Consider the following 12,071-nt stretch of genomic DNA (forward strand, 5'->3'; position numbering starts at 1 on the left):
GGGGGGGGGGGACCAGAAGGGTTTTGGGGGGAGACTGTTTCCCCTAGCGCCCCCCGGCATGACAAGGAACAATGGACACAAATTATTGGAGGGTAGGTTTAGATTAGACATCCGCAAGAACTACTTCACAGTTAGGGCGGCTAGGAGCTGGAACCAACTTCCAAGGGAAGTGGTGCTGGCTCCTACCCTGGGGATCTTTAAGAAGAGGCTTGATGCCTACCTGGCTGGACTCATTTGAGTCCAATTTTTCTCCCGCCCAGGCAGGGGGTCGGACTTGAAGATCTACAAGGTCCCTTCCGACCCGACTTCTATGATTCTATGACTGGGAGCAATTTGTCAGCATCTACATGTGCACATTAATGTAAAGCTCCATCAGGTAGTACCTGTATCTGTCAGTACTACCCAATATGCTTTATATTAATCAACTGCACACTAATAGTGGTGCACATATAGATGATAATGCTTTACTGTGCATTAGATTAGTCTAATGTGCAGTAATGTGCTCGTGTAGATTCACCCTCTGTAATGCATTAATAGCTCCCATTCGAGTGCAGAAGATATGTTTGGAAATCCTTAAGGTAATGATCTGCACAACCTTACTGAGGTATAATTCACAAACATAGAAGCAAAGCATTCAGACTCTGAAATAACCGATCTCCTTTGCCAGAATTGTTCTTTTCTAAATGCTTTGAAGAGCATTTAGGGTTGATGTTTTTGGTTTGGTCATTTAGCATATTCTAAATGGACTAATGGGTTCTAGTATATTCAGTTGGTTTGATTTTTATCTCAGTGCCTGGAGAGCAAACAAAGTGAATATTATTTGCAAAGAAAATATTACGCATTAAGGGTCTTGTTCTCATTTCCACATGAGGAACATCTATACTGTACTTAGAGGTGTGATAGCAGCAAATTTGGGTACACCAAAGCCAGTTTTAGTCTAGCTAACTTGGGTACCAGTAACAGTGAATCCGTGGTAACATAGACTCCCATGTCAACTACCTAACTAATAGCCAGAGTCCCAGGTGGGTTTTAACACCTGTCCTGAAGTGTGTCAATCGAGCTGGCTACGTTAGAGCTAATTTATCATGTCTAGGCACACTGCTGTCATACTTGTGATTGGAGCACAGACATTCCCTTGAAGGACTGATATCTAATTCTTCCCAGGCCCCTTTTGAATGTTCAGGCTCATGTATGCTGCCTGGAAGTTGATGTAAAATACATGTCTGCGAACTTAAAAGTCATCTGTAAGTGACTGAGTGGTATGAAGAACCCTCTGTATAAGTTAAAGTGTTTGGAATAAATAACTTCCCGGCATTGTAAATCAGGTCCTTTGGAATCGCATCATGTTGGCATACATTAATCTTCTTTTCAATGAAGGGTTTGATCTTTTAGTAAACTCTATAGGAGTGTAGAAGCAAAAAGGAGAGAGGCATTTTTTCATAATTTAGGAAAAACTGCCTAAAAATGTTATTTTCTTATCATTTTAACTCTTTTCTCCCTTTTTCAGCCCAATTATTAAACTTTTGTCTGCATTTTTTTAATGTTTAATTTTCTCTAGTATTTTCCATTTGAATTCCCTTTTTATAACTTTACAAGATTCTAAATCATTCAAAATGAAATCTTGCATGCTTGAGTTCTACCTCCAGCCATTACGTTTAGGAAAGTTTCTTTAAAAATGGCTCTATCATTTGCAAGAACGAAGTTATAGAAAACAGATACAGTTTTGCTAGTGTGATTTTTCCTTCTGTTTCTTCTTGGATTAAGAGCTCTAGCATAGAGTAAGAATTACGATATTGTATCAACACTATAATTTGTCCAGGCCAGTGGTACTCAGCCTCCAGCCTGTGAGCTGAATCCAGTGCGTAAGGCTGTGTCATCCAGCCAGTAAGGCTCCCCCTGGGTCCAGAAATTCAGTAGTGGAGAGCAGTGGCAGCATTAATTGACATAGCTTCCAGAACCATGGCCATTAATGCTGCCACTGTTTCCCCACTGCCAAATTTCTGGACCCATGGGAAGCCCCACATATTGGGATATGGAGTTGCTCTGCAGCCAGATCCAGTGCATCGAGTTAGGCCATGGCCAAATCTGACACATGGGGCCAAGCTGGCCTGCCAGATTGTACCTACAGATTCACCCTACAGATCAACCCTACCACAGGGCTGGAAGGTTGAACACTACCAGTCTAGGCCAGTATGCTTTCTCCAGCAAAGGTGCAAGAAATCATCTAGCAGCAGAAGTGGGAGAATTCACTCTCATGAAAGACTGATTTTAACCACCAATAGTTAGTGATCAGCTTAAACCCCAAATCATGAAGTTTTATATCTTTAAAAAATTGACCGTAATCATATCAGTCCTCAGATCTTGCTAAATTCCTGACCACAACAACCTTCTATAGTAAAGCATTCCATATTTGAACTTAGTGTTGTATACAAAAGTTTTTCCTATTAGTGTTGATGTGCCACCTTCCTCATTGAATGCATTCGTCCCATCCTGTGCTAAGCAAGAAAGAGAAAATATGTTCTCTTGCCTTTGAAGCCTTGGACTTGGACTTAAAAGAGCTGGCTCTAAATATTTGAGTTTCAAAAGATTCATTTGGCAAACCTGCACAGAAAATCCATAGAAGAATCATTTAATCAACAATTTTAGTTCAAAATAGTAATTTTGTTTTATTTATTTACTTAATTACTAAATAAATAAATGAGATCATTCAAATTGTAATAATTTGGTTTTTATCATTCACTTATCCCACTGAGACCACCATAATGCCATAAAATTATAATAATAATGAACACATTAAATAGGCAGTCTCAGATCCAAACAAAATAGTAAAAAGTCTGAATAGCAAGCAGTATGATTTCCATTCCTGTATGATCAATAGGCATTGTGGAGATGATTAACTGAAAAAGAACAAAGCCAGCAATTATGTTTATATTCCAGTTGAAAGAAGACTTTGCATATAAAGTAGTGCCTCTAAACCCTGTTGTGGCTAAAGCTACCTGGTGATAGTGCCAATCTGCCTAATCCTCCCAGATGGTGTGACTGGAAGATATACCTCAAAGTTCCCCTTTACTTTGGCATCCATTAAAATGTATACATTTCACACAACTTCTCTTGCAGAAATGTTGATGGCTAGAAAATGGTATTCAGAGGTTTGCTTTTGGGAATTTGCTTGTAGGTAAAGTAGACATGGCATGAAAATAATGGTCCAGGGCAATGGCAAGGGTTAATCGATTTCTAAAAGCCTGTTTGTGACAAACGTTTCCTTCAAGGCCCACTGTGTCTGACATGGGCAAGCAGCAAGCAGACACACAGTCTAGGAAATTGATAAGGGACTCTGCCATGTTGGCCAGGTCACGGTGACCAACTGCAGGGCACTTAAGATTTCCAGCTTTGGAAAACAGACCAAATTAGAAGAAAACTGGAAAAAGCCAAAATTATGAAGCATGCATGTGATGGGTTTGTGAAACAAAAGAATACACTGACAGGACAGAACGTGGACAGTATGATGACCACAGTGAGACCAATCAATGAGCCCAGAGATGAAGAGTCATCAGAATGGGGAAAAGAATACAAAAGGAGGGATTTCAGAGAAGCGAAGGGTCCCTGAGAGGGGAACCTGAGGCCACCATGGACAGAGAGCACACTACCAGCCGTCTCACTCACCCCACAGCAGGGAAAGAGGAGGGCCTCAGCCTCCAACCTCCAATCTGCTTACATCTGACACTCGAGAGAGCCTCAGAGTGAAGCTCATATACTGGCCAGTAGAGCTGTGCGAAGCTTCAGTCTCTGATTTCAATCAGCAGAGATTCGGCCCAATTCAGTGGTCAAATCTCCGAATCTGAATTGAATCAGAGGACCCTTTAATCTCTCTGAATCGAATCGGAATCCTCCAACTCGATTCAGAGAGATTTGGAAAGATTTGGAGATTCAAGCATAGACATAGTTTTAAATATTTTCCCTACATACCTCTAGCTAGCAGGTGGCTTGTGAATGCTGAGATGCTGGGGCACATGGAGTGTCCCACAGAAGTGTGGGGGGCTCCCCAGCATGCTCAGCAGCAGACCTGGAAGTGGACCAAGAAGCACTTCTGGTCCACTTCTGGGTCTGCCAGGGAGCACACAGGGCCTCCCACCCCAGCTCAGCAACTGGTGCCTCCTGGGTTGGGGGGGGCACCCGTGGCCCCCCTGCAGCCTATCACTGAGGCAGGGGAGGGGCCTCCCAATGCATTCCCCAGCAGACCCAGAAGTGGACCAGAAGTACTTCCAGTCCACTTCTGGGTTCGCCACTGAGCACGTGGAGGGCCCGCCCTCCCCTCCCCCCCCACTCCTGTGGGACGCTTCATCCACCCCAGCATTGCAGCATTCACAAGCCATGCTGGTACCTCGAGGTATGTAGAAAAAACTTTTAAAGCTGTTTCTATGTCCGAATCACTGATTCTCTGAATTGGCATAGAATCTTCAGATTCGGATTTGGCCGACTCGAATCAGGGGCAGTGATCCAAATCAATTAATCAAATCACTGTCCCTGATTTGGGCCGAATCTGAATCAAATAGGGCCTGCTTCACACAACCCTACTGGCCAGACGTACCTTGAGTCTGTGAACCCTAGGACTGGTAGATATAGAATTGTTTGCATTATTTTTATCTGCATACTCCTCTTTGGTAGCTACCCCCTGCTTCCACAGCCTGTGTGCCTCTTTCTTTGCACCTAGGCTTTCCTGGATTTCTCTGTTCAGCCAAGAGGGTTTCTTAGCTCCTTCGCCCAATTTTGGAAATGGGATAGTCTCCTTCGGTGCCCAAAGAATTGCTCCCTTGAGGAACAACCGCTCTTCTTGGACTCCCATTTCGCCAATGCTCTTGATCTTCAGTGCCTCACTAACTACTCTCCTGAGCACAGTGAAGTTAGCCTTTCTGAAGTCTAGCACTTCTGCCCTGCTTGTTACTTTTCCCACTCTAGGCCAGAAAGTGAATTCCATCAGTTGATGGCCACTATCCCCTAGGTTATCTTGTACCTGCAGAACCCCCACCAGGTCATCCCCTGTAGCGAGCATTAAGTCCAGCAAGGCATTTCCCCTAGTAGGACTGTATACCTCCTGCATTAGGTGAAGGTCCTGTATGCAGGTTAAGAACCTACATGAGCAGTTAGATATAGGTTAGTTAGACTGCTCCTCCCAGCAGATGTCAGGTTAGTTTATGTCACCCATGACAACCATGCCCCTTGAGTGTACAGCCTCTAAGAGCTGCCTTGAAAATTGCATGTCTAGCTCATCCTCCTGGTGTGAAGGTCTGTAGTAGACCCCCACTACCAAGTCTCTTTCCCCCCAACCCTCTTGTATTCTAACCCACAGTTCCTCAATTTGCCCCTCCCTCTGATCCCATCTTGATTATAGAAGAAGTGTACTGTAGAGACCAATACCCCCCGTTGCATGTCTCTACAACCTATAGCCCACAATGCTTACTGCCCAATCATGAGTAGGGTCGCACCAGGTCTCAGTTAGCCCAACCAGGTCGAAGTAATTGCTTCCAAGCAGGAGTGCAAGTTCCTCCTGCTTATTCCTCATGCTCCTAGCATTAGTGTAGAGACATTTAAGGCCCTCAGTGGGTGCCCTTGGTACCCCCCTGTCCTGATGCCTGTTGGGGCCCTTAGTACTTACCTGGGCTGATCCAGCGTGTGGCTTGTGGCTCGCTGATTCTAGGATCTCTTTGTCCTCTGCATCCCCATCCCCCAGTGAACCTAGTTTAAAGCCCTACATAGGAGATCAGCCAACCTGTAAGAGAACAGACTCTTACCTTTTGAAGAGAGATGAAGGCCATCACATCCCAGGATGCCCTGTGGATCTATTAGGCCATTCAGTGTCTACAAATCCATTCCTGAGCCCCCACTGGCAGGATCAGTCTAAAATGCTCTCAGGTCAGCAGTCCCACAATTTCTGAGGTAGAGTTAGTTTCTGGTTTCAGCCTCTGGTTGCACAAATCCTTAAGGCCACTGTTTGAAGCTAAGAATGTGGGTCTAATGGCTCCCCTTGGAACTGCTGCCTGTAGGCCTTCTTCACAAGTCCCATGCAGTCAAAAATGAGTGACTTCATGGTGTCATAGGTGGGTGTGGGATCAGCTCCAGGGCCTGATAGGCAGCCTCAGCATCACTATTTTGGTAGGGCTGTAACTTAATAGCTCCCTAATCACGCGGCCTCACTGACCACCTACTCAAAAGTCTCTAAGAAATCTTTGGGGTTGCCATAGAATAATAGAAAATTGGGATTGGAAGGGACCTCAGGGAGTCATCTAGTCCAACCCCCTGCTCAAAGCAGGACCATCACCAACTAAATCATCCGCCTCCCTTTTCATAAGTGTGCTCCCTGCATCCATCTGAACCTGAGGTCCCCCACCCCCTTTCAAGGCTTTACCTGTTCTAGCAACAGGAGCATAAAGTGTTGCTGTTCCTTTTGCATCCTTTGCTGGACCTGCTGCTGCTGTTGTAAAGCCTGTTGCTGCTACAGCCCCTCCATCAATTTTAGCACTGCATCAGGGTTCATTCTAATGATTGATGGCTGAGCCTGTAGCAGGCCACTACCTCAGGGCCTCTTCAACCAGGCTTTTGTTCCCCCTTTGTCTCTCAGCGTCCCCCAGTGATAAAGTCTTTTAAACTGGATGGCTTTAGCTCCCTGGGGCACCTTTCAGCATTCCTCAGTAATATACAGTCTTTTAACAAATAAAACAAATAAACCAGATAAATCTTGGTATCCTATACACTTGGGGGGGTTCCCCTGTGGCTCTAACCTTCCCATAGCAGGCTTGTCCCCTCTCATAGCCCAGCATTTCCCATTCAGGTGCTTCTCTTCCACACCTTCCTCTGGTTCTGCCTGCTGTGATTCTTGACTCCTCGGGAGCCTGCACACAGCTGCAGCCCCTCAGCCAAGCTGGCTGCCTCCTCTTGAGGGGACAGTTCATGTTGTCTAGAGTGAGGCTTAGGGCCAGTTGATTGGTGTCATTTTAGAGACAGATTGCCAAGGTGAGGGAAGTGTTTCAATGCCTTGTTGCTGATAATTAAATCTGAACAAAAGTGACTCAGTTCACTTGACCAGGCATGAACTCCTCATGCCTCCCAAGGCTGGGGGGGCACAGCAACCGCCTGCAGGTAGTGGTGTTGGTGGCAGGATGTAGCAGCGAGGACCACCCACAGGTGGCCACATTGACATTGGTGGCAAAGGTGGGCCAAACGGGACTGGCTGCATGTGGCCAGAGTGGTGTTGACAGTCGGGGGGGAGGGTGGCGAGTGGCAACTGCCCGCAGGTGCCACTGGCATCGTCAGTGATGGCCAGTCTCAGGGGGTACACATGCACCCGCATGCACCTCCTATGCCAGTGCAACAGGGATGTATATACCTCACTATGCACAAGTGGCCTTCTTACCTGGCCTTTGAAGAGTGAAAAACAGTTGACGTGTACTGTGGTGTATATGGATGTTGGTATTTCCTGGTGTGCTTCTGCTTGGTAGAAGGGTAAGTTGGTCACATTGCATTTTGGTTTTGTAATTTTAGATAAAAGGCAGGGTACTCAGAGCCTGGGTACAGGTGCCTTTTATTCTAAACTGGAAGGAAAAAATAAAAATAAATGGCTAACTGCATTTGGATTTCAGTCCAATGTGAGATTCTGACCTTAGTACCGGGCACATCTACAGGATACTTTTACTGTGGAGTTGCTTAATTAGCTGTGCAGTACAGTCTCAGCATCTACAAATGTGGATCTATTAGGCCACAGTAAACTAATTAACTCCCCTGTTAATTAGTACTTGTAAACACAAGTACTGTCCTATGGTAGCATTATTTATGTCATAGATTTCATAAACATTAGGGCTGGAAGGGACCTCGTGAGATCATCGGGTCCAGCCCCCTGCCCAAAGGGCAGGAAGTCAGCTGGGGTTAGATGACCCCAGCAAGATAATCGTCCAAAAGCTTCTTGAACACGTCCAGAGTAGGTGCTTGCACCACTTCTGGGGAGAGTCTATTCCATACTCTGGAGACTTGGACAGTAAGGAAGTTTTTCCTTATGTCCAGTCTAAAATGGTCTTCCAGCAGTTTGTGACCATTGACTTCGTCAGAGTAAAACGGGAGGATGAGTTCCTGGGTCTTGCTTGAGGTGCATTGGTAGATGCAAGCCAGAGTTTTGTTTGCTTTGCTGGCTGCAGCAACACACTGGTGGCTCTTGTTCATCTTGTGGTCAGTCATGATCCCCAAGTCTCTTTCAGTCATGGTGCTAGCAAGCATAGCATTGCTGAGCCTATAAACATGATGTGGGTTCTTTCTCCCACGGTGGAGCACCTTGCATTTCTCTATGTTGAAATTCATCAGGTTCTGATCCAACCACTTTGCAAGCCTGTCCAAGTCAGCCTGAATCCCCAGCCTATCCTCTAATGAGACCACGCTTCCCCATAATTTGGTGTCATCTGCAGACTTAGCCCGTCTACTTCTGACACCCGCATCCAGGTCATTTATGAATATGCTAAAGAGTACTGGACCAAGTACTGAACCGTGAGGGACGCCACTGGTTACTATGTGCCATGGTGACTCGGTTCCATTAACTATCACTCTCTGGGTCCGACCATGGAGCTAGTTCCCCAGTGATCAAACTGTAAGGTTGTCGAGGCTACAGTTCCCCAATTTTGTCATGAGAACATCATGGGAGACCAAATCAAAGGCTTTTTTGAAATCCAAATAGATTACATCAGCCTTTCTTCCCCTCTCCAGGTGACATGTCACCTGGTCACAAAAGGAGATGAGGTTGGTCAAGCACGACCTACCCATAATGAAGCCGTGTTGGCTGTCTCTCAGGATGATGCCTTCTGTTAGCCTGTTGTTAATTAATTCTTTATTAATTTTTCCTGTGATCTTTCCAGGAATTGAGGTCAAACTGATTGGTCTGTAGTTTCCTGGATCTACCTTCCTTTCTTAAAGATAGGCACCACATTGGCCCTCTTCCAGTCTTCAGGGAATCTCTCCTGAGCACCATGAGTTCTCAGATATCGCCATTGGTCACACTATGATATCAGCTAACTCTTTTAGCACTCTTGGGTGCATTTCATTTGGTTCAGCAGAGGTCCAATGTTGCCCTTATTTCTCTTTTGACTTCCCACGTGGCTGATTAAGGACTTTTTATTGTCCAGCCATTTTGAGCTCAGTTTTGGCCTTGGCTTTTCTGGTCCGCTCCCTGCAGGTATGGGCCAGTGATGTATAATCCTCCTTAGAGGTATTTCCCGTCTTCCAGCCCTTATAGGCTTTACAGGTAGGGGTTTCTATAGGCTTCCCACCTTCCTCTCTGTTCAGCCAGTCTCACTGTTATGAGGCTTCGTGATTACTATTAGAATATCACAATAAATTTTATATTTTACAAAAGATGCTCATCATCATTTCTCTTTCTGGTATGCGCTACATTTTTTTCTGCTAAGGAAACCATTTGTCTCTGTTGATTTGAAATAGCTTGTGATATATTGCTCACTTACTGCAACGTGTCAGTGGGAACCTGCTTTCCATTCCCCTCTGGTACTAAAACTCCTGTTTATAAATATTTTCAATCATTAGGTGTCTGAATAAAAAATAACACTTAAAGAATCAATCATTGAAATGGGCATATTAAATGTCACAATTTTGATAAAGCATACCAGATGTAATCAAAGTAATCCCTGAGGCCATCTGATCCAAAGATAAGTATTTTTCAAACTCAGGATGAATGTATCCTTTAAGCTATTTAATGCATCCTACGTAGAAGTTACTTGTTTTGATCCCACATGGAAGTTTTGCCTGTAGCATAGTCCCTGCAGAAGTAGCCCAAGCACTTGTAGTGCATCTGCCAACTGGTGGTGTGTCACTCAATTTTTAGTCCTTAATTTCAGATTGGAAGGAATAAAATAATTTGCTCTGTATTACTTGAAAATCTATCCCTGACCTTTCAAAAACTGACAAGTAATACAGGACATTTCTATTTATATTCACATAAGGGTGGTGCTTTCAACAAAGAGCAATCCATTGCTACCAATTAATCATGTATTATTAGAGGAACAAAGTTCTATCATGCACAGATGATGTTTGTATAGTAACAGCTTTTTTAGAACAGAAAGTCTCTTCTTTTTATCTTTTGTATGTCTTTTTGCCTGCCTGTTGGGGTATTATATTTCTGTAAGTCATTCTACCTGTCCGAATAGATAGATATCAGTGTCCAAACTGAGTTGATCTAAAATGATTCATGAAGAGATTTGTTGCAATTCACTTAACTGTCATTGTTAAATTCCTTTTGATATGGCAAGTGATTGATGATCTTTATTAAACTTCGTCCCTAAGCAATTAAATTATATTTTTTTCAACAGAAGAGGGTTGACAGGTATAAGTATCTCCTTTTCTCTTTGTCTTTTTCACTGATGAACAACATCAGGAAACTAAGCCAGTGTAAAATGTGTTGGGAATGTTTCCACATCTCCTTATTCCTAGCTGTGTGAAATTACTGTGTCCTGTCTTTCTGAACTTGCTTCATGGACAAGCTATCCATATTACTTGTAATTTCTACCTTTAAGAACCTAAGAGCAGGAAGGAAACGCACAATTTTTTCCATGCCTAAGCAATTTGAATAAAGCTTCTCAAATAATATTTTACACTTGGATTTTTGTCCACCCTAGGATTTATGGCATGTCAAGTTGAAAGTAGTAATCCATAATATCATTTCTATGCTTACTTCATCTCAGCTGTGTTGATTTAATATAGTTATAAATGTAGGTGTTTTGTTTAAAAAAGAAAACTATATGAACAAAAATACTAGAACTTGGAGCCAGATCTGATTTAGCTGTTTGCTTTCTCTTGGCAGCCACCAGCTCAGCCCACTTAGAAGATCTAGCTTACCTGGATGAGCAGAGGCACACACCCCTACGCACATCCCTCCGAATGCCTCGGCAGAGCATGGCAGGTGCCCGCACACAACAGGATTTAAGAGGTAAGCTCCAGATGGAGAAACTGTGCGCCATAAGAAGTGGTTGCCAGTGGTGTCCATGATGCCCCTACTCCTCCTCAATTCATGTGTTTTCTTGGTGTGAGTGGTTGAATCAGATTAAGTTTCATGTTTTATACACATGAAGTGCTGTCTTGCCACTTGGAGCTGCGGTGGCTTCCTTTGATTTGCAGCATATTTCCTCCTAGCATTGTCAAATAAGAGGGGAAAGGCAAACGTGAGAGAAGCTGTCATAACAGACTTGAGTACTGATCTCTTTAGATGATAGTAGTTTGTCAGTAGCTGGCCCACTGTTCTGAAGACACTGATGAACAGTGCAAAAGGAGCTGTGGGGAAGCAGTGCTAAAGTAACCTTTCTGGGTTTCTTCTTGTTACAATGTTTGCTTAAAAAGCAAATATGTCAACTTTGATGTCTATTCAGTTTGCAAAATTGTATGCTGGTAGGTTATAAAGATGTGATCCACACCACAGTGTACTTGCCTGAGTTTATCCTTTTACTGGGTTTTGGCTTGTTTGCATTTCAGCAAGCACTGCTTGCAAAAAAGGCGGCATTGTTACAGATTCATTTTTCACCCATAGACTAACTTAGTTGAAAGAGCATGCATGAAAAAAGATGCCTGAGTTTTGAATTGTATTTCAGATAGATAACCAGCAGGGATCTGGGTTTTCTGTTCCCCACAGAAAAATACAGATTTTCCACTTTAAAGGAAAAAATCGTGGATTTTCCCCTTTGAAGCAGGAAACCACAGTTTTCCCTTTGCAGCTGTTAGAGTTCCAGCTTTCAAGGAGCTGCTTGGAGCTGGAGGGAGGAGGGTGGGGGGAGAAGGCAATCGGAGGCAGGGGGTGTGACATGCATGCATGTGCATGCACACACACATGGCTGCAGGAGCAGGGAAGAGAGCAGCTTCTGCAGCTGCCTGCAGGTAAGTGTATTGGTGGGGGGCATAGGTGACACGTGGGGACATTGACAATGTGTCAAGGGGCAGTGCTGCAGCACTGACAGTGGGGCGCAGGACTAGCCTGGCCAGAATCAGCACCTAGCAACAGCAAGGGGGGAGGGGCTGAGGAGTGGCAGCAGGGTGGG

The 12,071-nt window shown here is 44.3% G+C and overlaps 1 protein-coding gene across 7 annotated transcripts in view; it reads left to right on the forward strand.

The window, feature by feature from the left end:
- The window catches only part of TANC2 (tetratricopeptide repeat, ankyrin repeat and coiled-coil containing 2), an 848,255-nt gene that overhangs the window by 575,073 nt on the left and 261,111 nt on the right, over positions 1-12,071 (forward strand). For all 7 annotated transcript variants that reach the window (XM_019523590.1, XM_019523591.1, XM_019523592.1 and 4 more), the window contains one exon: positions 10,847-10,972. In XM_019523590.1, the coding sequence (XP_019379135.1) occupies positions 10,847-10,972 (126 nt within the window). The remainder of the gene's footprint in view (positions 1-10,846; positions 10,973-12,071) is intronic.

This window comes from Gavialis gangeticus, unplaced genomic scaffold, assembly GCF_001723915.1.
Source record: "Gavialis gangeticus isolate Ggan-Ray unplaced genomic scaffold, GavGan_comp1, whole genome shotgun sequence".
Taxonomy (NCBI): domain Eukaryota; kingdom Metazoa; phylum Chordata; order Crocodylia; family Gavialidae; genus Gavialis; species Gavialis gangeticus.